The sequence below is a fragment of the Halichoerus grypus genome, chromosome 1 (assembly GCF_964656455.1).
Source record: "Halichoerus grypus chromosome 1, mHalGry1.hap1.1, whole genome shotgun sequence".
NCBI classification, from domain to species: Eukaryota; Metazoa; Chordata; class Mammalia; order Carnivora; family Phocidae; genus Halichoerus; species Halichoerus grypus.
This window is the reverse complement of record NC_135712.1, coordinates 198901241-198928152: the sequence shown is the minus strand read 5'-3', so window position 1 is coordinate 198928152 and position 26912 is coordinate 198901241. Positions and strand designations below refer to the sequence as shown.

Genomic DNA, 26912 nt, shown 5'->3' with positions numbered 1-26912 from the left:
CTCAGCACCTACCCTGTGCTGGTCATGTGCTGAGTTGCTGCACTCACAGCATAGCCGTGACCGTGACCTCATTAAACATAGTCTGCTTTGTGGCAGTGGGAGAGCAGAGCGTCAGACTGGTCTCTGCATTGCTGCCGAGGTTGGGGCATCTCTCAGATGAGAGCAAGTGAGCTTTAGAGGTGGTTTCCTTCCCCTCTTGTGGAAGCAGAAGTCCAGGCAAGCTGACCAGGACTTGGTCCAGTGTGGCAGATCGTGTGTTGCTTTGGCATTCTTCCCAAGCAGGAAGGCTTTGTGCTGACTCAGCTTGTGCTTAATCTGAGCAGCCTCGTGGCAGAGACAGATGGTGGAAGACTTAGTGGGGCTCAGCCAGTGCTTGGAGTGTTTCAGAGCCAAATGTGCTGACCTCATTTCCTTGAATTGCTGTTCCAGCCTCAGCGACCCGCCACATTTAAGTGAGATGCTCCTCCCCACAAGGGCTCGCACGATGAGCTACTGGGCACGGGTGCCAGGAGCTTTGTGTAATTTGTCTTAGAACCGGCCTGGTGGTGTGTGAGCCTAATGGGGCCCTTCTGTCTCCTCAGTGTCCCAAGTGCAACATCTGCATTGAGAAGAACGGAGGCTGCAATCACATGGTGAGCAGAAGCCCGTACCCTTTGCATATGTGCCATGGAGCCTTTGGTCAGCCTGCCCTTAACATGTTCTCTTCTGTTTCCCTCTGACAGCAATGCTCCAAGTGTAAACACGGTGAGTCCCGGGCGTGGTACACAAGGCCCAGGGGCACAGTCTGCGTTTCTTGTGCCTGGGCCTCCACTGTTCAGTGAGTGCTTTTGTAGTGAAGTGACAAAGGGCAGCCTCAGTCACTTACAGTACCCAGCCTAAAGCAGCTCTTGATTTTTCACTTACTCCTTTCTGGTGCCTCTTACAATCTCACTGCCGTCTTGCTGACACAGATAGTCAGAAGTCAAGGTTGGGATGACTCTTAGACCTTAATGATCCTCAGTCATCCAAGAAGATTTTAGTGTGCTCTTTTTACTTTTGCCAAGGCAGGTAAGTAATGTGGGGTTTATCTGTGCTACCTTACAGGTACCTTTTTACAACAGGCTGTTTTATTGGAGGGAGTAACAGAAGAGTCTTCCTTCGAGGTTTTACAAAGTTTCCACACGGGCTTCTGATTTGGCCTTTTACATCTCCTTCGTCCATCAGGAGTAGCTTACATGGAACCTATTGGTTTTGCTTTCCTTCCTGCCAGATGAAGTAAAGAAATAAAATTTGTTCAAGTAGAAAGTACGTCCAAACAGGTCTCCTACACAGCAGCTTCAATGCTGACCAGAGGCCCTGAGGGTTCCTCTTTGTAAGGGTCCATCTAATGGTATTCCTGTGTTTTCCCAGGAAACATTCCCGTAATCAGAATGGACATGGCAAGGTGTTAGAGGGGAACAGTGACAGTGAAGTGTAGAATGAAGATAGGCCGTGGGTAGTGGCATATTTCCTCTGTGGTATCCCACTCTGTCTTTGTGTGTTTGAGTGAGAGGGACGTGTATCATCCACTTAGAACAGTGCATAAGACTTGCATACAGTTTAAAGAGAAATGGCAAGTGAACACCCCGGTGCCCATCATATTCCTTGTACCCAAGAAGTCCCCTGTGTGTCCCTCCCTGTAAGTCTCCCCATCCCTCACCACCCAGAGTTAGCTGCCATCCCTTGCATTCCTGTATCGTGACCACCTATACGGGCAGCCCTAAGCAGTGTAGTAGTATTTAAGACCGTACCAAATACCACCTAGCTAATTAAGGAGATAGCGGTATTGCCGCTGTTTAGTGAAGGCTCCCAAGAGAAGAGAACGACTTCTGGGTCTCTGAGGGTCTCCCTAAATTTTATATGAGGTCCTTTGGAGAAGTCAGTGAGCCAACTTGAATCCTGGGAAACAGAGTTTACCCATCGTCAGGGTCTTTGTCAGGGACAGGATATAGACCAGACAGGATAGAGATGGAGCCATCTAACAGCACTGTGGTTGGCCCCTCTCCGTTAGACCACAGTAATTTATGGATGTTTGGTGGATCTTTATTTTTCCCTCTTCACTTCCTCAGTGTAGACGCAGACTCATAATTCTGAGCAGGAACTATTGGGTAGCTGTTGGTTTTATAGAACTGTTCTTTAAAAAAAAAAAAAATGACATAATAGCAGAAAGCCTTTATTCCCAGCTTTGTGTACAAAATCTTCTTAGGACAGGTGGCTATTGTTCATATTGGCAAGGAAAGGCTACAGGGACAGTGTTATGTGACAAAGAGGAGAGGTGCACTTTCCTCCTGGAAAGAGGCACCCTTAGGAAGTTCTGGTCAGGTCACAACCCCGCCCCACGCCCCTTTCACAGGATCTGTCTGTCCCACTGCTTTGCCTTTGGAGGAATGCGGGCTTATCTTTTGGGTATAAATGCCTCATTTTCTATTCTTTGCAGACTTCTGCTGGATGTGTCTAGGAGATTGGAAGACCCATGGCAGCGAGTACTATGAGTGCAGTCGGTACAAGGAGAACCCCGACATTGTCAACCAGAGCCAACAAGCGCAGGCCAGGGAGGCCCTCAAGAAGTACTTGTTCTACTTTGAGAGGGTAGGCATCTTCTCCTGCGGCTGCTCCTCATGAGTGGGCTTCTTCCCACTGGCCTGCTGAGGCAGAATTCCCAGGGACTGGTCTGCCGGTCTGTGCACACAGAAGTCAGGGAGAGGAGCTCCTGCAGTGGGCCTGAGTGGTGCTTCCATAAATGTGACTTCCGGGCTCCACAGGGCAGCCACAACCAACAGTGCTCTTTGAATGACGGATTGAAGAACAATGACGGGACCATCAGATAGTCTTTTCCATCCAGTACCATCTTAATCAAATTTAGAGGGCCCTTCCTCCCAGGAAGACCCTTCAGAAGCCCAAAGAGGGTGGCACATTTACTTTCTAAACACAGTAGACCAGCGGGTGCCTAGCTTTGTTTAGTCTTCAGGGCTGAAGCCCTGTTGCCCTAGATGGTAGAGTGATATGGCTGGCAGGCCACTGCTTAGGACAGGGTTAGTAGTATGGACTGAGGAAGTTCCCCTCCTGGGGCGCTTGAATGGCTCCGTCGACTGGGCGGCCGACTCGTGATTTCAGCTCAGGTCAGGATCTCAGGGCCCTGGGATCAGCCCACATTGGGCTCTGCACTCGGCAGGGAGCCTGCTTTTCTCAGTCTCCCTCTGCCCCTCCACCCTGCTCCGCATGCGCGCGCTCTCTCTCTCTCAAATAAATAAATCTTTAAAAAAGAAGAAGAAGTCCTCCTCCTGCACTTGCAAGGACAGACAGTCCCCATAAGTTAGATGAAGCTGTGGCCATGCTGTGCCAGCCAAGGTGTCTATTCTGAACTTCTGTCAGGACTTGTGCACCTTTCTCTATACCCTGTAGTGGGAAAACCACAACAAGAGCTTGCAGCTGGAGGCACAGACCTATCAGCGGATTCATGAAAAGATTCAGGAGAGAGTCATGAATAATCTGGGGACGTGGATCGACTGGCAGTACCTACAGAATGCTGCCAAGCTCTTGGCCAAGGTCTGTACCACCTCCCTCTTCTGATCCCTGGCCCAGCGCCTGGCCCTGTCAGGCCCAGACGTCTGAGGGTGGGAGGCACTGTATGGGGCAAGGGAACACAGTACTTTGTGTCGCTCTACATGCTTCTGCTTCTGGGCCCACATTTCCCTGGGCTATGCCCACTGAGGACCCAGCCTGCTGCTGGCTGCCAGGGGATTTCCAAGAAGAGTATTCCACTGCCTCAGCCATAGGGAAGGAACTGCAGGGAAAACTAGAGCCCTTTTCTTCTTTTGTCCCATCCATGCATCACTCCAAAGAAACTAAGAGATTGTCTTTGGACAAGTATGAGATAGATGTGTGGACTCTGATGTCCGACCCGAAGGAAGAGCCATTGAGGCAGCTGCTGGTAATAAATCACAGTTTGAAAAAGGAACTGTGGGGTGTTCTGTGACCATTTCTGTTTCAGCTTTCTCCATGTTGTCCCCCAGTTCATCCTTGATTTGGCTTGGCCTCATTCCTTTGAGCCCATATCTGTAGAGCCAGGCTAACTTGCACGGTAGGGTAAGAATTGTGAAAGCCACCTGAGATGCGTGCGGGTTAGGTTCACACATGCAGGCCTTCTCTCTTCTGTTGTAGTGCCGATACACCCTGCAGTACACTTACCCGTATGCCTACTACATGGAGTCTGGACCCAGGAAGAAGCTGGTAAGGCCAAGCAGTCCTCCGCTCTGCCCTCTTAGCTTCAGAGGTATCCTCGTCTACCCGCACTTTCCCGGAGAGTGGGGACCAGACCCTGGTTGTTGGGAGGGCAAAACAAAGCTGTCAGTTTTAAAAAGTTTAGCTCTCCTGGGGCACCTGGGTGGCTCAGTCAGTTAAGCATCTGACTCTTAGTTTGGGCTCAGGTTATGATCTCAGGGTGGTGAGATTGAGCCCTGCTCCACGCTCATCACAGAGCCTGCTTAAGATTCTCTCTTTCACCCCTGTGTGCATATGCGCTCGCTCTCGCTCTCTCTCTTTTAAAAAAAAAAAAAAGTTCAGTTCTCCTGTAGGCATCTCTAAAATAGACTTCAGGCCCTGGCTTTGTGTGTAATATCAAGGCAGATATACCAAAGCCCCTGAATGGCCATAGTTATAGGACAACTGGCTAAAAAGCTCTTGGGAGGCCGGCACCCATGCTTTAGGAGGATACCCAGTATGCATGTTCCTAAATTATAGTGGACTTTTTTGCATCTTTGTTTAATTCTTTATCTTAGATATGGGTTGTTTCCCCTGATTATAAAGTAATTCACATTTATTGCTTAAATGTTGGAAGACAGAAAAACATTTACATCATCCATAATCCCACCAGAAAGACATGGCTACTGTTAGCATTTTTCAGCCTTTTAAAATTATTTCTACATTTAATGTTAATTATATACATGACATTCTATTGTTACAACCATTTATTGTTGCAGCTGTCCTTATTTACCAGGCTGGTAAATACTATTTTTAATATGTGCATAAATGTTTCATTATATGGTTGTACCATCAGTTGGGGCGTTCATTGTTTCTCTTTTTCATTACTATAAATAAGACGTTGAGGGACATTTTGTGTATAATTGTACAACGGATGCACAATTACTAAGTCAAATGGTTTGAATATTTTTAAGACTTGATTTGCAGAAGGGCTGAAAAAATTAAGTATTCAGTGAATACCATGTCTACGAATATCCATTTTGACTTGTTTTTGCAGCCTCTGTTTCCCTGTATGTTGAGAATATTGTCTTCAGTGGCTTAAATTTTTTCCCCTTTCTTTTGGGGTAGAGGGTAAGTGGGGCCTTGCTGCTTGGCTGTACTCTTCAGGTAGCCTTTTTTTTTTTTTTTTTTTTAAGATTTTATTTATTTATTTGACAGAGAGAGACACAGCGAGAGAGGGAACACAAGCAGGGGGAGTGGGAGAGGGAGAAGCAGGCTCCCCATGGAGCAGGGAGCCCGATGTGGGGCTCGATCCCAGGACCCCGGGATCATGACCTGAGCCGAAGGCAGACGCTTAACAACTGAGCCACCCAGGCGCCCCTCAGGTAGCCTTTTGATGGGCTTCTGGCTCTGGCTGCAGGAACTAGCACTGCTCTCTGAGGACAGTCTCAGGGTTGTCTGTAGCTCATGCGAGCCTGAGGTGCTGCGTCTGCCCCTCCATCTGCAGGCCCTGCCCCGGCTGCAGCCCCTCTCCTTTTGACCCTCCTGCTCTGCCCATACAGTTTGAATACCAGCAGGCTCAGCTGGAGGCTGAGATCGAAAACCTGTCATGGAAAGTGGAGCGTGCAGACAGCTATGACAGAGGGGTGAGTGCCTGCCCCCTTCTTGGTCTCTCTGTTGCAGGCCAGGGAGGACTGGCTTGTTAACAGGTGACAGGGTTGTTAGCCTGTGGACCGGAAGCTGCTGCAGAGCAGGGTGGGAAGGGCAGTGCCTTGACCCCTCGAAGCCCCTGCCAGTGGTGGGGGTGGCTTTGGCTGTTTCGCACTCTCGGGACTGGGCCGTGCAAGCACCATCTTGCTTCCCTGCTGCAGGATTTAGAGAACCAGATGCACATAGCAGAGCAGCGGAGGAGAACCCTGCTGAAGGATTTCCATGACACCTAGATTGGGACACGGACGCGCTGGAGTGAGGACGATGTGGCTGCAAGGCCTCCCGGCTGCCGAACTGCATGCTGCAGGCTCTGCCTTTCACCACCTCAGGCAACAGCCAGGGCCCCACTCCTGACAGACACTGGCCACGCACCTGTTAGTCCATTTCTGTTTTCTTCTCATCTTTTTGCTTTTTGTTTCTACCAGGGTAGAGGCCATGTTGAATTGGCCTCTTTTCAGGACTTTTAATTCCCCCTGGATGGTTGTTGGGAGGGAGGGAGAGTTTTTTCTGAATGACTATTAATAGTATTAGATCATTACAACTTATGTAATTTTCAAAGGTTGTATAATTATACAAAAAAAAAAAAAAAAGGGCAAACCATAGAATTACACAGAACCCTTTTTAAAAATAAATTGGCATTGGAGTGTTTTACCCTCTAGCTATTTTACTTAGAATGTAACATGCTGCCTGCCCATCCTGCCTCAGAATGTCTCCTGCAAGAGGATTCCAGGGTGGTCTCTGTTTTCCAGATTCTCATGGGTTTGGCCACAGCTGGTGTCTCAGGAAGAGTGTGGGTGGCGGACGGTGGGGAATTGAGTTGGCCTGTGTAACGGGCATGGAGCACTGGCAGTCACATCATGCCTCCTGCCTGGTCCTTGGGGGACCCTTCTGTGGTCGGGTGCACCTGCCTTACCTTGCAGGGAGGAGATAATACAGAAAGGGGCCTTGTCACAGGGTGTTATTGTCTCCGATGGCACTGTGTGTCTGTGGGCTAATCTTTCTTCCAGGTTTACCCGGGTCTGGCCACTGAGGCCAGAGCCCACAGCAGAGCATAGGTGGGCTTGTGGCCCTCCAGACCAGGGGACATGAGTTCAGCACAGTGTTTCCTTTTGTCTCCTAAAGATAGAGATCTACTTTTAAAGGGAATTATTCCCCAGAATAAATTTGTTTTACCTTGGTCCCTTCTTTTGTGCCAGTGTTCCAGTAATATAACTAACCAGGTTCACACACGGCTGTCCATACCTGACACTGTCCTGCTGCACTGTTCTCTGGTGAACTTCAGGGTCAGAGTTGAGCGTGGCCCTCCCAAGGGCACAGGTCTTCCGGACTCAGGGGCCTTCTTTGCACAAGTGGTTTTCATATTATCAGGAGTGTGTTCTCCTCCTCCAGAGTGGCTGCTCTGGGGTCTGGAAGTTTGAGGCCAGGAGGGTCCTGGGTTTGCGGTTCCAGCTACTATGCTAGAAGGGCTGGCCAGGGGAGAGGGCCAGCTTTTGCACAGTTGAGTGCAAAGGAACAGGTGGTTGGTGTGGTGTCCTGCCTGTCCTGAACCTGGTCCTGTGTGCCTTTTAAAAGTTACATCTGTGATTCCTGGGGTTTTGTGGCTTTGTTCACTGCCTCCACTCTGAGGCTGGCAGAGCTGTCTATACTCAACAGGGCCTCTTTCACCTCCTGGAAGAGTTGCTTGGGAGATCTGTGAATATTACGGTGGAAGTTCTTTGATACTCAGACATTCTCACCTCAGTCAGCAATTTCCCAGGGACCATGTTAGCTGTAAACTGAATCACTCTTGAAGTCAGAGGACAGCTGTGATTCTTGGCATCGTGGGATATACGGCTGGCTGCAGGCTCCCTGTCTCCCCCTAGCCCCAACCCAGGCTTTGTCTCTTCCTGTCATCTGCAGGGGAGGGACTGTGGGGTGGAGTGGGAGAACAAGTTAGGAGTGCAGCACATGAGCCCAGAATTGAACAGCGGGGAGCTCACTGGAGGAGGAGGCTGCCTGCTGCAGGACCTAGGGGTCTGTGTCAATGCTGCATTGACGCATGGAAGATCCCGGCGTCTGGAGCCCTTACCTCTCCATTAGTCCTTTCCGTGTCACCGCCATGGCAGGGGCGCTGCAGCTCTGCGCCTTAAGTCACACCCTGGGCATCCTGGGCAGTTCTTGGACTGCACGGCTACCACGTGGTACACTTGTACCCAGCTGTGGCCCCAACCACTGGAGTTGCAGGAGGTTCTGTGCCCCCAGGGGCTGTCCTTTGGTAACATCATCAGGAAGATGGGAAAGGTCAGGCAGAATTGTTCTGCCCTACAAAGGATAGAAGATAACAGAAGGCACAGTGTTTTCATGAATTTACCATAATATCTTTGTTTTCTTCAAAGAAAAAGTTGAGGCAACATCCTCTGCTCAATGTTGAGTGTTTTATTCAAAATAAACAAAGTTTCTGATTATAAAGTTGTGTAGTCTTCCTTCCAAGGATCCAGGTAACCTCCTGAGCCAACACCCCAGGGGATTCTGGCCAGTGAGCACCAAATGAGGGCCTTCCTATTGATCGGCCCCCTCCTGTAGAGAGCTGTGAAGGTCCCACTGGCCTCTGTTCTGCCTGCCTTCTCTGTCTGGCTTTCTGAGGAGAGGGCATCTGTGGAGAGAAGTGGAATGTCCTGCGTATTTTTACTTTCCTCTCCCTCCTTGGGTTGCAGGCCATACCATTCCCCCCACAAAAAGATCCTGGGATAGTGGCAGAGTAAACTGGTGGGAATGCCCCACAGCTCCTGCAGAGGCCCTGAGTCCCTCATTTAGAAAACCCCCTGGGTCCCTCCAAAGCAGATATGGAAGCCTGGGTGGGAGTCGGGGGGGTGGCCTCACAGGGACTCGGGGGTTACAAAGATAGGACTCTAGACAGAAACCTGAGTGTGTGGAGTTTAATCCCAAGGACTGAGGACAGGAAATGGAGCTTGGGTTCTGAATTGAGGGAGTCCACACCTGTGGTGGCAAGAGTGGCAGCAACTTCAGTGATAGCTCAGAGGTTAAGGCTCCAAAGCTGTGGGCAGCAGGCACAGGACAGCAAGGCCAGAGAGGCCCTAGACATGCCAGTCTGAAGTCCACAGCTGCATCCCTGGTCCTCTGGGCTGCTGAGCCCCGTGCATGGCCTGGGCATACAATGGTGTGCAAAAGAGCCATGGGCTCTACCCTCTCAGAGCCTCCAGAACATGGGGGACAAAGATGGAATTGATCACTAGTGAATGTCTTCACTGAGGCAGCAAGGCCCAGGGCTAAAGGGTCATTCCTGGGGCACCTGGGTGGCTCAGTCGTTAAGCGTCTGCCTTCGGCTCGGGTCATGATCCCAGGGTCCTGAGATCGAGCCCTGCATCAGGCTCCCTGCTCCGCGGGAAGCCTGCTTCTCCCTCTGCCTGCTGCTCCCCCTGCTTGTGTGGTGTGTGTGTGTGTGTGTGTGTCTCTCTCTCTCCCCCACCCCATGTCAAATAAATGAAATCCTAAAAAAAAAAAAAAAAAGAAAATCTTTAAAAATGAACAAGAGAAGATAGCACATTCTAGCAAAGTCTAGAGGAGGGATGTTCCATGTAGTCTCCAGGGGCAACAATCAGAGCACTGTCCCTGTCCTGGGCTGTTTTGGGTACTGAGGACACAGCTAGTGGTCTTGACTTAGGGCAGTTTCTGTCCCCACAAGACAGTCACACTAATGGTGACTGAGCACTAAGCCACTTAGTCCTCACAGCAGCCCTGAGGTAGGTGCTGTCAGAGTACACCTCATGGAGCTGTTCAAAATACGAAGTAATTTGCTCAAGGTTACCACTGCTGGTAATGTTTGCTGTTAGAAACTGGAAATAAGGGGCGCCTGGGTGGCTCAGTCGGTTAAGCGTCTGCCTTCAGCTCAGGTCATGATCCCGGGGTTTGGGGATTGAGCCCCGCATCGGGCTCCCTGCTCAGCGGGGAGCCTGCTTCTCCCTCTGCCTGCCACTCCCCCCGTTTGTTCTCTCTCTCTCTCTCTCGCTCTATCTCAAATAGATAAATAAAATCTTATTAAAAAAAACAACCACCTGGAAATAAGTCCACTTTTTGTAATAGAGGTTAGAATACAGCACAAAAGCCCAGATGTGACTGCATCAGCAATTAAGGTGGGACTTCCACACCTGTGAGGTGAGCCAGCCTGAGGGGTGAAAAACTTTATGGCTCTTACTTTAAAATAATAAATTAAAAAATGGGGTGCCTGGCTGGCTCAGTAGGTAGAGCATGGGACTCTTTTTTTTTTTTTCAAGATTTTATTCACTTATTTGACAGAGACACAGCGAGAGAGGGAACACAAGCAGGGAGAGTGGGAGAGGGAGAAGCAGGCTTCCCATGGAGCAGGGAGCCCGATGCGGGGCTCGATCCCAGGACCCTGGGATCATGACCTGAGCCGAAGGCAGATGCTTAATGATTGAGCCACCCAGGCGCCCTGAGCATGGGACTCTTGATCTCAGGGTCGTGAGTTCAAGCCCCACACTGGGTGTGGAGCCTATTTAAAAAAGAGAGAAACCTGGGGCGCCTGGGTGGCTCAGTCAGTTAAGCCTCTGCCTTCGGCTCAGGTCATGATCCCAGGGTCCTGGGATCGAGCCCCACATCGGGCTCCCTGCTCAGTGGGGAGCCTGCTTCTCCCTCTCCCACTCCCGCTGCTTGTGTTCCCTCTCTCGCTGTGTCTCTCTCTGTCAAAAAAATAAAAAAAATAAAATATAAAAAAAAGAGAGAGAAACCTCATGGCCCTTAGGTAGCAACAGAGCCATAGGTTTTAAAAGGTCCAAGTTCCAGTTTATGATGTGGTTGTGAGATTCCCACAGCCAACAGCAGGTGGAGCAGAACTAGACAGTGAGCATTCCACACCCCCACCCCAGTGCCCCAGCAGGCTTGCCTTCTGTTGTCTGGTGATGAGTTAGAGAAGGAGCTGTGCATGGCAGTGGGCATAAGTCACTTGGGTACGGGAGATAGGAATATGGGAGAAAGGGTTCAGAAAAATAAGGAATATGAGGATTTGTGGTGATCTAATTATAGGTATTAAAAGGCTAAAGAGGAAATGGTCTCAACATTCATGGGTACCAGAAAACCATGACATCCTTGGTAAAACTGTGACTCGGTTAGTTGGTGTTTTTTGCATTAAAGAACTTAGGAAAGGGAACCTGGGTGGCTCAGTCAGTTAAGTGTCTGCCTTCAGCTCAGGTCATGATCTCAGGGTTCTGGGATCGAGCCCCACATTGGGCTCCTTGCTCCACGGGAGGCCTGCTTCTCCCTCTCCCACTCCCCCTGCTTGTGTTCCCTCTCTCACTGTGCCTCTCTCTGTCAGGTAAATAAATAAAATCTTTTTTAAAAATTAAAAAAAAATAAAGAACTTAGGAGATTACAAAAAGAAAAGAAAAAAGTTTAGGAGATTAATACGATTTGGGGAAAATGTACTTGTTTCGGTTGTGCTATATACTTGGAAGTTGAGAGAATTCTGACCTAACTAGAGTGGCTTAAAGACAAGCTGCAGGAAATTTGGACACTCCTAAGTTGGTAGTAGGATTTTTTTCCATTTGAATCCGAAACATTTCTTTTGTGGCCATTCTATGTATGTATGTATGTATGTACGTATGTATGTATGCTTTAGAATACATACTGCCTCTGTCCGCACCTCCAGGCACAGGAAGTCCAGGCTCGCCTGGTTACCTGCAGAGCTGTCTGTCCCCACTCCATCTGAAACAGAATGCTGGACCACTGATGGTGTTTGGTCAGCATCCCAACTTCGGCTGAACCATAACAATTCCCATTACCACCTCCCCCTCCTCCCCATTAGACACGTCCAGAATGTCTCCTTTGGTTAGGCAGTGTTTCTCTGTCGTATCCTAAGGAGATTGACAAGATTGTCCCTGAGGGTGGCTGGATGAGTGGATGCACCCATGTGCTTGGGCACTGGTGAAACCCGCCATTGTGCGTAGAATCTCTGAGAGAAGGAGGTGGGCCTACATTTGGAGCCCCTGGCCTGCTCTGGGGAGACCAGAAAATGCAGACCCCACTTTCCTGGAAGAAAACAGGTGGGAGAGGGGCTTGTTCACAGGGTAAAGGGAAAACCACTAGTGAGACCTGACTCAGTGGCGCTGCTCTTGTCTGCCTGTCCACCTGGAGGGGTCGGCTTCTGCCCTGGGGCCTGTGCATCTCTGCCTGAGGATAATCCAGCCCTAGAAGAGCAGGGAGCATGAAAATGCCCAGGCTTTGGCACTTGGCCACTGGTATGTCCTCCCACCTCCATACCTGGTGATGATCTGAGTTTCTTTCCTCTGAGGAGACTACAGCCACACCATCCTGAATGCGCCCAATCTTGTCTACTTTTTCTCGGAGGCAATGGTGTCTCAATTACAGAAAAGTCCCTTTCTCACAGAAAAGTGCCTTTCTCCCTCTTTCCCTGTGCCAGCTTTGAGGCAAGAAATGTTTCTGTGCACCAGAGCACCTGAATACCTGCTTGTTCCTGCAGGTTGTTGTTAGGGGTTTGAGCTTCCTGGTGCCAGGGCTCCTCCAGGAAGCCCTCTCTGACCACTACAGACTGGATCCCACGTCTGGATCCACGTGCGTCTACGCACGTATGCGACCTTGAACATCAGGCAGCTTCTTCCCAAGGCCTGACTCCTATAGGCCTCCCTGTGAGGTCCACCGACCTCAGAGCAGAACTCCAAGGCATTCTTGGCCTTCTAAGCTGGCGAACGACAGTGCCGAAAGCTGTGGGTCCTACACCATCACATGCGCAATCGTCGGCCTCTGCGGCGCCCCCAAACCGCCGCATTATTGAGTCATCTTTTGGCACGGCTTCGTCGCTATCACCCCACTCCCGGGAGCGAAGAGAGAAGTGCATCTTAACCAGGGGACGGAGAAACTACTAATGGGGTTTCCTATAATGGTGCCGCTCTTGTGCGCCTCTGCATTGCGGGTGGGGGAGAGGGTCGGCTTCTGCCCTGGGGACTGTGCATCTCCTCCTGACAGTAACCCACCCCGGGAAGAGAAACTCCAGCGTGGGCCGGGGTCCAGGGCGCAAGGGAGACGGAGCGCCGCGCAGGGGCTGGCGCGGGCGGCTCCAGCGGGTGCAGCATCCCCAGGCACGGTCTCCTAGAGACCGCGGCGCGCGCGGGCTCCGGGGCGGTTGTCCAGGCGACGGCGCGGCGCGGCGCGGCGCGGCGCGGGCATCTCCGCGGCCCCTCCCCTGGGCGTGCGCGCGACCGGGGCGCCATGGCGGCGGCGGTGGCGGCGGCGGCCCCGAGGTCGGAGGCCGCGAGTCCGCAGTGGGCGCCGCCTGGACACGAGCGGGCCCGCGCTGCGGCCGGGCTGGGCGACTGCGAGGACGCACCGGTCCGGCCGCTGTGCAAGCCCCGCGGCATCTGCTCGCGCGCCTACTTCCTGGTGCTGATGGTGTTCGTGCACCTGTACCTGGGCAACGTGCTGGCGCTTCTGCTCTTCGTGCACTACAGCAACGGCGACGAGAGCAGCGACCCCGGGCCCCAGCGCCGCGCCCAGGGCCCCGGGCCCGCGCCGACCCTGGATCCCCTCACGCGGCTCGAGGGCATCAAGGTGAGGACTCCCGTCTCGCCGCGCTCCAGGCCCTGCACGGCGAACCCGTGACGGCCGCCGCGCAGCCCACGACCTCCACGCTGCTCCCTGCGTCGTCTGCCCCGCGCGCCCCTCCCGCTCGTCGCGCTCGGGGCCGGGGTGCCTGTACCCTCCTTGGGTGGCGCGGCCTGGGGCCCGAACTGCCCGCAGTGCCCCTTTCCCTTAGGTGGGGCACGAGCGGAAGGTCCAGCTGGTCGCCGACAGGGATCACTTCATCCGAACCCTCAGCCTCAAGCCGCTGCTCTTTGGTAAGTCAGCTGGGCGCTCTTGGGAAGGGCCAGGGGCTGCGGTTTGGGGGGCGCCTGGAGGCTCGTTTTGGCCACGTGACTTCTGTTTTGAAAATGGCTGCTTCAAAGTAGCTCTTATCACCCAAAGGTTTCCCACAGTGAAGTACCAACCCCCACCTCTATAATAGGGTCACCGGGTGACCTTTCCACACTCCCCTCTCTGACCCCTACTCTGCAGCTGATCCTTCCATTACAGGGCTGGGCAATGTGACCCTGAGGCGATTGTCTAAACACTTCACTGAAACCATCTTTGGACACTTCCTGCCATCATTAATTCTGTCACATTCTAGAATTGGGGGAGGGTGGGAAAGACTGATAACCAGGTCCTAGCTGATCTCAGGGCCTCCGAGGAGGAATCTCACTCCCAACGTGGACCCTGTGGTCTGATGAGGGTTCTTAGGATGGAGTTGTGTTCTGCCATAAGTAGGCAAAAACTTCCAGTGTGACCTCATTTGGAATCAGCATCATAAGCTCACATTTTCTGAGCTCTGGTTATGTGCTAGGCTTCATGTGATAGTTTCAATTAATTCTTACAACCCCTCTGTGAGGTGGGTGTGGATCCCACCCTCAGGTTACTGGGTGGGAAAGTGAGACGCCAGGAGCTGGGGTTGGTTGGCCAGACTCATACAGCTAGTTCAGGGGCAAAGCTAGGATTAGAAACCAGGCAGCCTGCCTCTAGAGCCTGTACTCTATAGCCAACATGCTAGCTGAGAAGACTCTTGAAGTCCTTCAAAGACCACCAGTGCCAGCAAGGTGGCCAGACTCATGACCTCGCCCAGCATAGGTTTTCCCACCCAGCCCTGGGTACCCAGTCTCAGTGATACACTTACCTGCAGACCTGGGGCTGTTCCTGCCTGCTGGGGGATGATGCGGGTTAGGGGCTTTAAGGAGGGGGCTAGGGACCAAAGCAGAGCATTTGAGCACATGCCATTACCCCTGGGGCAGAGGGCCCTGGTTGAGAATTATGCCTAGACCTATGAGAACAATTTCATGTGCATACAGTCTAAAGGGAAATAAGTTATGTCGGTCCTGTTGTGGGAGGGGCCCTAAAAGGCTATTGTTACTATTATTATTACTACTGCATAAGGTTGGAGTCTGTGCCAAGTGCTATTTTAAGTGCTGGGAACATAGCACTGAACAAAATAGGAAAAAACAAACAAACCAAAAAACAACAATACACACACACCTAAAGCTGACATTCAAATAAGGAGACAGACAATAAACAAATACATATGGCATGTCAGATGGTGATAAATGATTGCAGACAGATAAGGCAGAATTTCAACTGGGGTGGAAACTCTTAATAGGGTGACCAAGATAGGCCTCCCCGTGAAAGATATTTGAGCAAAGACCTCTAGGAGCTATGGGATCAAGCCAGGTGGCTGTCAAGAAAGGGTGATCCAGGCAAAGGGAACAACACTCACCCCTTTGCTGCCACACTGACATGAACAGACATGTCTGAAGGGGTTGTGTTCTCAGCCTTCTTGGGAACTGTATGCACTTAATTCAGATGTATGTCAGGTTAAATGAACCCATAACTGTACCCCTCACCCCCTAACATGCAGCTGTTGCATCAAAGTCCTACAATGCAGAGAATGAGAAACCCAAACCCCATAAATGTAGGAAGCAGGAGAAATCTGATGCAAGGTAAACTGGTTCTGGTTAAGCCATCAGATGGGTCTGTGTATCCAGAAATTACGAGGGACATGGCTGGGAGAATTGGAGGGCTCCAGCTGCAGCAGGAACCTCCAGCTGTGGCCCCCATTTTCTCCCAACTCTTACATTGACTTTGAGTCTGCTGCTGGACGGTGTCCCAGGTTTTACCGAGGAAGTCCTGGGGCTTGCTCCTTGGTGAAACGAGGTGAGCCATATGAAGAAGAGATCAGTGATTATAGGAAGTCCCCTTGTGAGGCAGGGAAAGCACAGGGGAGAGGATGTCGGGGGGAGGCAGTTACTGAATGCTATGGTGTTGGATGGATCCAAAGAAGGAAGCCTTACCTCAAGAAGAAGCAGTGTCTGTCTTCTGTACCTGCCCGTTTATTCATCTACTGTCACCCCAAAAAGGCAGGAGGGCCCAAGGAGAATGGGCCTGCTGTGGGCTCTACCACCTCTGCCTTGCTGCTCCTGGCTCCAAACCTGTGACCCTCAGCCTCAGGGACCCAAGATGCCAGGGCTTGAGGGGTGGGTGTTCAGGATGTAAGCTAGGGCAGGGGATTGGGTTCTACCCCAGAGTGCCCCCATCTCCAGGGGAGGGAGCCCCACCACTTCCTGGGGAAGAGTCTCTCCCTTTGGGAAACATTTCTTGTTTCCCACCTTTGTCCCTAGAGACCTGGGGCAAGTGGGACCTGGGCCACCAAGGTCCCACTCTGAGTTCTTGGCATAATACCTACTTGACTGTGGTAGGCATTTCACAAGGATTTGGACCATCAGAAGTCAGCTGAGGACTTTGTCCTGTTCAGTTCAGAAGGGAGGTGTTCCAGTTTTGAGTCATTATCATCTCTCTGGGGACATTGCTGCCTTTCACGGCTCCCCTCTCCTTCCATCCCACCCTACCCCCATTCTGTGTCTAAACAGATCAATCTTACCACCCCCTTCCTTAAAAGTCTCCAAGATCCCCACTTCACCTCTAAGTGTCATTTGGTGGTGCCCTCATCTCCTGCTGCCCCTTCCTCACTCCCTGCTGTCCCCAGGCTCATGCTGCCTTGGGGCCTTTGTACGTGCTGTGCCCTCCACCAGAAAGCTCAGACCTGGCTCTTCCCACAGAGGGTGCCTTCCTCTCCATTGGGCCTCTGCGCACACATCCCCTCCTCAGAGACCTCTCTTGACCTCAAACTGGTCTTAAGAGGTTCCCAGACACCCTTGCATCAGCCTGCTTGGTTTTCTTCTCGGCACTTAGCATCACTGGAGACTATCTTCTCTATTTGTCATCTGTACCTCTGCCCCTAAAGGTGAGCTGCATGCGGGAGAGGCCTGATTTGTGCTGGCAGTGTAGTCAGCAGCCGGAGTCGTGTCCACTGCTGGTCATTACTGGCTGGCTGGAGGGATTTACTGGGCACTCAGCCAGACCAGCACCTGTCTGCTTGCTCAAGAGTGACCTCCCACCACCCTGGCCCCCTGATTTGGCATTCCCTCAAGAGCCACAGGGGGCACTTCCAGAAGGCCAACAAGAGTTTTGGCCCATTTTCGTAACTGTTTAAGGTCAATGAGTAACTGACACCAGTACACAAAACAATTTATCTTAAAACCATGACTGCTTTATCATAGGATTTCCAAGTCAGCTCAAGAAAATAATTAGGCAGTTATTTAAGACGACTGTATTCTTGACAAACACTGGAGGCCCAGAAATAGGGAAAAAACTGTGTGTGTGTATATAAGATCAGGTTTGTAAGCAGCTTAATGCAGTTTTCTGTATGGATTTCTCCCCACTCCCTTTGCTTTTCCATGGGCCTGCAGCTTGGTGGAACTGTGGGCTCAGTAAAGGTCAGGCAGATAAAACTGAGTCTGTGGGGCTTGACAAGCAGCACCCCGCCCAGGATGAGCATAGCCTGAGGCTTTGCACCTGCCCTGAGACAGCTTGGGCTGCTAGGGCTTGTGGGCATTAGCCAGGCTGTCATCCCAGGCCTGGGAAGGACAGAAGGACAGAAAGGTGGTCTTGCCTACCCAGCACACACTACCCTGCCAGGGAGCCAATCTCCTTCGTGTCTGGGCAGAGCACTGTAGTTCAGGAAGGGGCCCCTTAGCTGTGACCACAGAAGTGGGCTTCTGCCCCGCTTGGGCCCTTCCTGGGGTTTCTCTGGACTCTGGTCTGCAAATATCCATGAAGGGCAGCAGATAGAGGGTTTTATGTATGTCCAGGGCAGCACGGGCTCTCCCTGCCTGTGTTAACCCCTATTCTGGGCATTGGTGATGGTGCCACCTGCGCACAGCCAGCTGCAGATGTCGGTGGCCTTGGCTCCAAACATAGGCCGTGGTTACCAGCAGCCGGGGGCCCTGCACCTCCCCACTTAGCACGTAGGTCCCAGCATGCCTTCCTCGCAAGAGGTTGTGCACGCACGTGGCATCCAGCTGCAGCCAGCGACGCAGAGTAGGGGCCAGTTCCACGGCAGGCAGTGGGCCCGCCTTCAGCACCTCTAGCCGGGAGTCCAGGTGGCAGTCTGAGAGACCAAAGGATGACCCGTTGCATCGGGAGAGCCTAACCTTCACTGCTGAATGGGATCAGAGGAGTGGGGTGATGCACAGGGCCTGGAGGAGTAACCCCATCCCCTCCACCTGCTGAACCACACCCTCTTTGATGCTCTGCTCTTAATCGGGGTCCTAGAGAAGGGCTGAAGTCCTGGCTGCCACCCTCTTAGGCAGATTTGTTAGGTGTGTTGTTTTAGCAATGCCACGCTTATTAAAGGCATTTATTTTGTGGCTCTAACCAGGTATGTAGCATTTGAGTGTTCCCTCTTTCATTTTTCTTACACCGAGCTGGGAGCTGGGATGGAGGCACTTGTGAGGTGGGTGTAAGGGGTGCTGGACGCTAGGGGCTCACCAAAGTCGCTGGCACAGAGCGCGTCCAGGACCTCGTTGGACGAGCGGGCGTCCTGCAACTCACAGTCCCTGCAGCTGGCCTGCGGCACTGGGGGGGAGGGGCCGAGTGAGGCTCCGCCGGGAGCCAGTAGGGGAGGGGCCGCCAGCGCGGGGGAGGGGGGCCCTCCCGCTGGTCCCCGGTTCTTCACCCTTTCTGAGACCCGCTGCTGTGGCCGCTCCCTTGTCTCCCCTACCAGAGAGACCCGTGTGCCTGGCCCTGCGGGCAGTGGCTTGGTAGGGTGGGGAGCTGCCGGTGGGCCGGGCCTGGGAGCCGTGCGGGGACTCACGTGGGCGGCCCAGGCGGGAGCCGTTGGAGAGAGCCGCGACGCAGAGCCCGTGGCCGGCGGGGAAGCGGCCGCAGTGCAGGATGGCCGGCCAGGGGTAGCCGTAGCAGGCCATGATGGGCGCACAGCTGGCCTGCACGGCCTCACACAGGCTGCGGCACGGGTAGATGACCCTGCGGAGGTGGGGGGGGGGGAGGATGGAAGGATCGGGGCGACAGGGCTCTCAGGACCGGGCTTCCTGGACTCCGGGTTGGGCTCCCCTCCCTCCTTCCCGCGCCTCCCCCCACCCTGCGCCCCCCGCAGCTCCCAGTACAGAGGCGCAGCCTGGGACTTCGCGGTTGCTGGGCAACGACACCTGGTCACCTAGCAACAGCTCTCAGCCCGGCTTGCCTCCAGCCCAGCGCTTCGGTCTTACAGCCCCCACCGTCCTCGCGTGGCCCGGGCTGCTTTCCAGCTTCCCAGCGCACCTCCCCCTCCAGCTTGGGCGGACGTCCAGTGCCCTGGAGAGGGTTGTATGTGAAGCGCCCTGCGCTCTGGGCCTTCACTCCCCATCTTGGAGGGAGAAAGCAGAGCCCTCCCTCTTGTCCTGAAAGGCCTGTGGGAGACTGCAGTTTCTGGCCAGGGCTGGGGTTGGCAAAGAGCAGAGGCCCGATCACTGGATTCTGAAAGAGCCCATTCTTGGTGCTACTGGCATGGTCACCCTGAGGCTCTGGGACAGTCCCTCACTCTGCAAAGGAGGAACTGAAGGAGCTGTTGTTCCCGGGGTAGGTTAGGCTGGAGAAGAGGAATCAACCTTGCAATCTCTGGGCTCAGAGAAAAGGCCCTCAGATGAGCTCCATCTCTTGCCAGGATCCCTTGGGCAGACAGTTTCCACACCTCACTGGAGAGGGGCTTCCAGCCCCCCAGCCCAAAGCAGCCTACCCATTTGCCATACCTTGACATTTAAGAGCCCTTGATGCCAACAATGCTCACCATTGATGGTCCCCTGCTTATGTCTCCTCTGTCCCATGGGCACCTGCTCCCCTGGGCCAGGAACACCCTGACAGGACAATCCTTCATTTCCCTCCCCACCCCTGTCGGCCCTCAGCACTGAGAGGTACACGGCAATGGTTAGTGAACAGGCCTTGGCAGAGGAAAGGCCACCCCCTCCCCCCCCCACCTAGGAGCCCCTGCCCTACCTGTCGAGGCACACAGGGGCAAAGAGGGAGCAGAGGAAGAGGCGGGCATCAGGGTGGCACTCCCTGGCCAGCAGGGGCAGCCAGCTGACTGACTGCTGGAGAGCCTCGGCCGCTGTATCGTGATCCAGCAAGTTGGGCAGCCGCATCTCTGTGTAGCCAATGTCGTGGCACAGGGCCATGGCTTGGGGAATGGGCATGCACCGTGTGGGGCCCCGGGGGGGCCCTGCCCCACTGCCCCCCAGCAGCACCACCAGCACCGCTAACAGCCACAGCCCCTGGTCCATCACCTGCTTTGTCTGCCTTGGTCTTAATGGGCTGAGGCTGAGGCCTATATAGGTCTGTGCCCACACCCCAGGAGCCAGGGTTTGTGCAGGTCCCAGGTGCGGGGACCCATCTGGTTAGGCCCCAGTGTGCTGGCCTGGGCCGTTTGCATTTGATTAGCACACTGCAGGGGCCTGTAGAGGTTGGCGGCATCTTTGGGCCTGCGGATTACCAGCACTTAATAAACTGAAGAAACCTGGGCCTGTGTTTTTTCTTTTTCTGGTTTACTTTTCTTGTTTGTTTATTTGTTTTTTAAGCTACCAGGAGGTGACTGTTGATTAGCAGTTTGGTCGAACCCATTGTCCAGAGCTGCGCCCCCCCTCCCCCCACAGTGGATGGCTCACACCCTTTCTGGGTTTGCTGGGTTGGGGGTCAAGCAGGCCTGGGTGGGGGCCTTTATCCTACCCTCAGTGTCATCACATCTGGGTCATCTATCCAGGGAAGCTGAATGTGGTCTTGAGCATGGACTCTGGAATACAACAGCCCTGGAGGCCCCGGGCAAGTCGCTCACGTCTCTGTGCCTGCCATGCGTCATGGATAAGAAAGGCAAATTGAGAGGGCCCGGCTTTCTAGGGTGAGTGTAGGGATTAAGGAGCCGATGATGTGCTTAGGACAGGACACAGAATCTGTGCCACCTCAGTGTGATCTGCTGTGATAACCACTAGAAACCTTTCCAGTCCTGGCTCTGAGCAGCCATTTTCCTTCCTCTTGGCAACGCCTGGACCTTAACGCTGGGAGCATAACCCAGAGAGGTGGTAGGCAGCTCTGCAGTTCTGAGGGTCACTGTGGCAGTGGGGCCCTGCCTCCAGTCGGTTCCTCTGTGGGCCTCTTGGTCCCCATCTAACGAAGTCCTCTCTCCTAGGAAGGAGGGAAGGAAGCAGGGCCCACGCTCCTGTCTACGAGTGCCTGGGGCCATTGGGATGTGAGCTCCCCAGGTGTGAGACTCACTTTCCAGCTTGACCAAGCTGCTTGTGGAGCTGGTGTGGGGGCATCCAGCCACTGGAGCCAAGCCCCAAGCCTGCCTGGCCTTTACTCAGACTTAGAGGCATGACGTTCAGTGTACACTTGTTTCCAAAGCAAAGGACACCTGGGGCATCTTCTCAGCATCTGCCAAAAACCTAAGAGACCTCCACTGACGGATGTGCCAGCACTGGGCCACTCAGCCTTGGGCAGATGGTCAGCGCCCACTTGTGCAGGAGAGTGGAGGGCAAGGACTGGCCTACAGCACTGAATGTTCTACACTTTGTATTTGAACAATCCTGAAAAGCAAAAATGAAAGCAAAACCCAGTCGCCATCACCCCACTTTAAAATATGTACCCAATCAGAAGTGGAGGTCAACCCTCTGGCCTTCAGTCCCACCCCAAGGTGGCTGAGCCCCTGCTCAGCTTAGCTCTAGCAAGCGTCCCAGGGCTCCCCTGGGAAATGTGTGCTCTTGGCATCAAAGAAAAAAAGCCCCACATTCCAAATGCTAGCCAACCTATGCAGGACAACTCAATCCTGGGGTCAGAGTCCAGTGTAGAGGCAGAGGGGTGTGTGAAGTCCCGACCTGGGGACCACCAGGGGACAGGAGTACCTCAGGAGCTCTGCAGAGAAGAAGGCACTGGTTGAATCGGTGCCCTGGCTCAGTCCTTGGCCTCACCCACCTCCTCTTCTGGCAGAAATCCCTGGCTTCCTGAGTGATGAGGAGTGTCGGCTCATCATCCACCTGGCCCAGATGAAGGGGTTACAGCGCAGCCAGATTCTGCCCACTGAAGAATACGAGGAGGCAATGGGCACAATGCAGGTCAGCCAGCTGGACCTCTTCCGGCTGCTGGACCAGAACCGTGATGGTCGCCTGCAGCTCCGTGAGGTTGGGATCCTGGGGCCTGGAGTAGGCCCAGGGTGGGAGTGCCTAGAATTGTCTTTCTGGTGGCCTGCTCAGCCCTGGCCCCAAGAGTCAGGTGCCATCTCAGATCAGCTGGGGCATGCCCAGTTCCAGGGTCCCTCCTTATCCTTCCCTGGAGAGCCCCTTGCTGCCTTGGGAACCCCAGAAGGTAGCAGGAGAATCCCCCTGGGGGTGATGACATTTATTATCACAATTCCTGGGTGGTGTGCCATCTGTGGTCTGGGTTCCTTGCTGCCATGGCTGGGGACCCCACAGAACTCATGGTAGGTCTGAGGGTAGCCAGAAGTCTGCATTTCTCTTTTATATGCCTCTCACACCAGGCTTCTGACAGAGGTCTTGGCAGGGTGTAGGGTCCCTTGCCTATGCAGAGTGGTCCACTGAGCCTGGTCTTCTTGACAAGCCTGGTGGTCATGCCCTGGCCAGGCCTCCCCTTGATGCCTACTCCCTGTTCACACCCAGGCCTTGGCCTCCCCCATCTAACCTGGAGTATCTGAGTGGGTCACAGTCCTGTCTTCCTCCAACCAGCTGACAGTGCTGGCCATGAAGGCCACAGTCCCAACAGGACCAGGAATGCCTATGGCCCACAGGTCTCTCAGCTGTCTTCCTGGCCACCGCCCCAGATGCCTGTGGGCCTCTCTCTGCCTACCCTCCCTTCAGCTCAGGGACCTCAGGCTCTGTCCTGTGTCCTCACCCATTACCCCATCACCTGAACCCTTAGCCCTTACAGCAAGAACTGGGTGGCTGTCTATGCTCTGGTGGCTCTCCATCATTGGGGCCACTCCACTGAGGGACCATCTTGTGCTTCAGGTCCTGGCCCAGACTCGCCTGGGAAATGGACGGTGGATGACTCCAGAGAACATTCAGGAGATGTACTCTGCGATCAAGGCTGACCCTGATGGTGATGGTGAGCTCATACCTCGCCACAGTTCTGTCCCTGTGAGCCTCCTGCCCCCCGTATACCCAGCTTCTAGAGCAGCCAGAGATGAGGAGGTGAGGATGCAGCCTTGCCCTCACTCCTGGGCAGTAGGCTGGGTCCTCCCATTCGCCTTGGTGACAGTCTAGAGGGCAGTTCTTGGAGGCCCTTTTGACCTCGACAGGCAGTCTGGGCTCCAGGAGGGGAGTTGCTGGTTGGCAGAGGGCTGGTGAGGCCAGCTTGAGCTTGGCTGTTCACCCTGTTTCATCTACCTCTTTCCAGCCAGGCACGGGGTCTTCCCCAGAAGACGCCCTCTCTGGTCTAACAAAGATCTTGCTTGCCTTCCTCATGCCCACCTAGAGTCATGCTAACTGCTGGGGTGCTGGAGGTGGTTTGGGTTTGGGTAGGGGAGCTGTCATGCAAGTACCCCCCCTTTGGTAATAATTCCCAGGGCGTTATTGAGGTATAGTCATCACTCACATGCCCAAGTTCTGGGCGAAATGGGGAAGGTACAACAGTGAAATAGAACTCGGAAGAATGGTCCTGTGGCTGGTGAACCCAGAGTGAAAGATCTGGCCAAGACCTGTGGCTGGAGGGGCATCATGCTGCTACTGCCCCTATGTACAGAGCTGGTGACAGGCCTACAGGCCTTGAGTGTTCCCCACCCTCAGAGAAATCTGGGCCAAACAATGGAAGGTTTCTCCCTTAGGAGCGTCTGAGTGACTGAGTTGGTTAAGCGTCCAGGTTGGGGGACAGGTGCACATGGCCCTCCGGTGGCTGAGGCCAGGGGTAGGTAGGATGCTGCAGCCTGCCCCTGAGGCCTCCTCACATGGGCTTGGGGGGCACTGATGATGGGTGCCCTGCGCAGGAGTGCTGAGCCTGCAGGAGTTCTCCGACATGGACCTTCGGGACTTCCACAAGTACATGAGGAGCCACAAGGCGGCATCCAGCGAGCTGGTGCGGAACAGCCACCACACGTGGCTCTACCAGGGTGAAGGTGCCCACCACGTCATGCGTGCCATCCGCCAGAGGTGAGCACCTCAGCAGGAGCCAGCCATGCGGGGCCCTCGCCAAGAGGACAGGCTTAATTAGCCAACTCCGGATTAAGTTCTACTTGTTAGACCAGGATTAGGACCCATTAAGAGACAGGCAATTAACAAAGGCAAATTAATCCTCATTGTGGGCAAACAATATACATTTGGGATTAGAAATAGATTGGAATGTTTGTTTTTTGCGAGTTACAGAAATGACTTCTTATCTTTATCCACAGGACCCCCTGCCCCTGAGCAGCCAGGGGTTTTAGATAAGCAACCTCCTTCCTGGAGGGAGTGATCCCCACTCCCAATTTAGTGGAAATCTCACCTTCCCCACCCAGTGTGGTCTCTGGCATCCAGGGAGAAGGGCTCATGAGTAACCCCTTCCTGCTCCTACAGGGCCAGTTGCCGTTGGGGGGGGGGCTCGGGGCTTCCAGGGCAGGTGGACAGGGGCAGAGCTTGTGGCAGGTCTGGGGTCTGGCTTCTTCAGGGTGCCACCTTGTATGGGACTGCCCAGCTGAATGCCTGCTGCCCACCAGGGTGCTACGCCTCACCCGCCTGTCACCTGAAATCGTGGAGCTCAGCGAGCCACTGCAGGTTGTGCGGTATGGAGAGGGAGGCCACTACCATGCCCATGTGGACAGCGGGCCTGTGTACCCAGAGACCATCTGCTCCCATACCAAGCTGGTAGCCAATGAGTCTGTACCCTTCGAGACCTCTTGCCGGCAAGTACCTCCCACCTGGGGTGGCCTTCAACTCCCAGACCAGGCATTCCCGGGACATAAACACAGCCCTGCCCTAACAGTGTGCTCCTGTATGGGGCCAGGAGAGTACTGGGCCATCCTGGTTGAGGATACCCCATCTCTCTTCCCAGTTTGTTTACCAAGTGGCAGGAAAGGGGTGGCCATCTTGTCTTAGTGGCCAAACTAAGGTACCCACAGACACTGACACTTGTCCCCAGAGTGCTGAGGCAAGGGGCAAGCCTGGGTCTCCAGGTTTTTTGGCACCCCCTCCCCTGGATCTTGATTCTCCTCCACTGCTGGAGGCCTCGGCTTCTCCCCTTGAAGCTGTGTCCCCCTCCCCTGCTCAGGCTGGGAGGCAGGTCTCTTCTCTTCATGTGACTGCTCTGGGTCAGCCCCTTCTACTCCCGGCCAGCCCTTCTGCAGGACTATGCTGCTGCTGCTAGCCTACCTTTCCCAGCCAGCCACATAATTTAGCCAAGTGCACCTGTGATCTTGGTCACACAAAACATTGTGATACACAGAAAGAGACTGGGTTTGTGGGAGGAAGGACAGGCTAGGAACATCTTGGCACTGACCTGCAGTGTTGTCACTGATCTCGGCCTGCCCTTCTGGCCCTTGGGAACCTGGGCAGCTTATCCTGCCCACAGGTAAGCCCGTGGGAGTGTCCACAACTGCTCAACGGGCCCCCTGCCTTACAGCTACATGACAGTGCTGTTTTATTTGAACAACGTCACCGGTGGGGGCGAGACTGTCTTCCCTGTAGCAGACAACAGAACCTACGATGAAATGGTAAGGGCCAACCAGGCTGTTACTCTGGTGGGATGGCAGGGCCTTGGGCAATCATAGTATATACCCCTCCAGACCTGGGATGATGGGCCCAAGTGATCCCCTGGGCACTTCTGACTGGTTTCCCTCTGGCCACTTTTGGCTGCCTGGCCTTGGCTCTTGGCCATACAGCGGGGGTTTTGAAAACCCCACCATCCTGCTGCCCACAGAGTCTGATTCAGGATGATGTTGATCTCCGTGATACTCGGAGGCACTGTGACAAGGGGAACCTGCGTGTCAAGCCCCAGCAGGGCACAGCAGTCTTCTGGTACAACTACCTGCCTGATGGACAAGGTGAGGGCCTGTGACCAGGCCAAGGGTGCCTTCAGGGAAGCTTCCCTTTAACCAGCCCAGAGACCCCCCCCCCCCGGAGGGATGTTTCCAGCACCCCTACAAATGTTTTCCTGCCCCCGGTGCCTCCTAAACATCATCCTCAGTGACTTCAGCGGCCTGCACCTGTGTAGCCTCCTCGGTTATCTTGACCCCTGTGATTGATTCCCTGATGCTCCAGCCTTCCAGCTCACTGGGGCTGGGACACATCTGTCACCAACCCAGGCTGCGGACAGGTCTGGCAGCAAGAAAGCTGGTTTCAGAAGACCAGGAGTGTTGTCAGTGCGTTAGTTGGAGAGAGATGCTGAGCCCCGCATGGAGGCCGTGGGGCCAGATTTTGCCACCTATGTGTGCACGGCTGGGCCCACCTTGGCCATGCCCTTGGCCTATATGAGGTCAAGCTCAGGTCAACGCCGCCTAGAGTCCCTCTGGTCACCTCCCTTGCTCACACCATCCTCCTCTCCTAGGTTGGGTGGGCGACGTGGACGACTACTCCCTGCACGGGGGCTGCCTGGTCACAAGCGGCACTAAGTGGATCGCCAACAACTGGATCAATGTGGACCCCAGCCGGGCGCGGCAGGCGCTATTCCAGCAGGAGATGGCGCGCCTGGCCCGCGAAGGTGGCACCGACTCCCAGCCAGAGTGGGCCCTGGACCGGGCCTACCGCGACGCGCGTGTGGAGCTCTGAGGGGAGTGTCGGCCTCAGCCCCCAGTCCCAGGCCGCCCGCCGCCCCAGGTCGGGGGACCTGCCGTCCCCCTGTCCAGATGCCGGCCAAAGGCCTGGCCGATGTCTTGCCCCATCCCCGCCTCCAGCCGCGATTAGGGCACAGTTCCTATATTCGTGTTATTTATTGTGTACAGACCCATGCTGCCCCCTCAAATAAAACTACACGGCTTTGAGCCGCGGGGCCGAGAAGCCGCAGGTCGGGTCGGGGGGAGGTAGAGTGGGCCGGTAGGAGCCCGCCGCAGCGCTCGGCGAGCGTCACGTCAGAGG

The 26912-nt window shown here is 54.2% G+C and overlaps 3 protein-coding genes across 5 annotated transcripts in view; 2 read left to right on the top strand and 1 right to left on the bottom strand.

Annotated features, from left to right (window-relative positions):
• The window catches only part of ARIH2 (ariadne RBR E3 ubiquitin protein ligase 2), a 50050-nt gene extending 41674 nt beyond the window's left edge, over positions 1–8376 (top strand). For both annotated transcript variants that reach the window (XM_036079708.2, XM_078078444.1), the window contains 7 exons: positions 582–632; positions 723–744; positions 2456–2607; positions 3421–3564; positions 4180–4248; positions 5781–5864; positions 6090–8376. In XM_036079708.2, the coding sequence (XP_035935601.1) occupies positions 582–632; positions 723–744; positions 2456–2607; positions 3421–3564; positions 4180–4248; positions 5781–5864; positions 6090–6161 (594 nt within the window). In that variant the 3' untranslated portion in view covers positions 6162–8376. The remainder of the gene's footprint in view (positions 1–581; positions 633–722; positions 745–2455; positions 2608–3420; positions 3565–4179; positions 4249–5780; positions 5865–6089) is intronic.
• Positions 8377–13092: 4716 nt separating this feature from the next.
• Positions 13093–26834, top strand: P4HTM (prolyl 4-hydroxylase, transmembrane). Of its 2 annotated transcripts, none has more exons than XM_036100634.2 (9): positions 13093–13506; positions 13712–13793; positions 21847–21971; positions 22881–22977; positions 23855–24017; positions 24560–24745; positions 25462–25552; positions 25759–25882; positions 26386–26834. In XM_036100634.2, exons 1-9 carry the CDS (start codon positions 13168–13170, stop codon positions 26604–26606), a joined length of 1428 nt encoding a protein of 475 aa, XP_035956527.1. In that variant the 5' UTR covers positions 13093–13167; the 3' UTR covers positions 26607–26834. The 2 variants fall into 2 exon arrangements, with proteins under 2 accessions (XP_035956527.1, XP_035956526.1); XM_036100633.2 differs by having other exon boundaries at positions 13114–13506; positions 21847–22037.
• Positions 17042–20045, bottom strand: LOC118541119 (secreted frizzled-related protein 5-like). Its single transcript, XM_036100641.2, has 4 exons — positions 19867–20045; positions 18692–18861; positions 18367–18453; positions 17042–18037 (listed from the first exon to the last, which is right to left on the bottom strand). The coding sequence occupies exons 1-4, from the start codon at positions 20043–20045 to the stop codon at positions 17721–17723; spliced, it is 753 nt and encodes a 250-aa protein (XP_035956534.2). The 3' UTR covers positions 17042–17720.
• Positions 26835–26912: the final 78 nt, after the last annotated feature.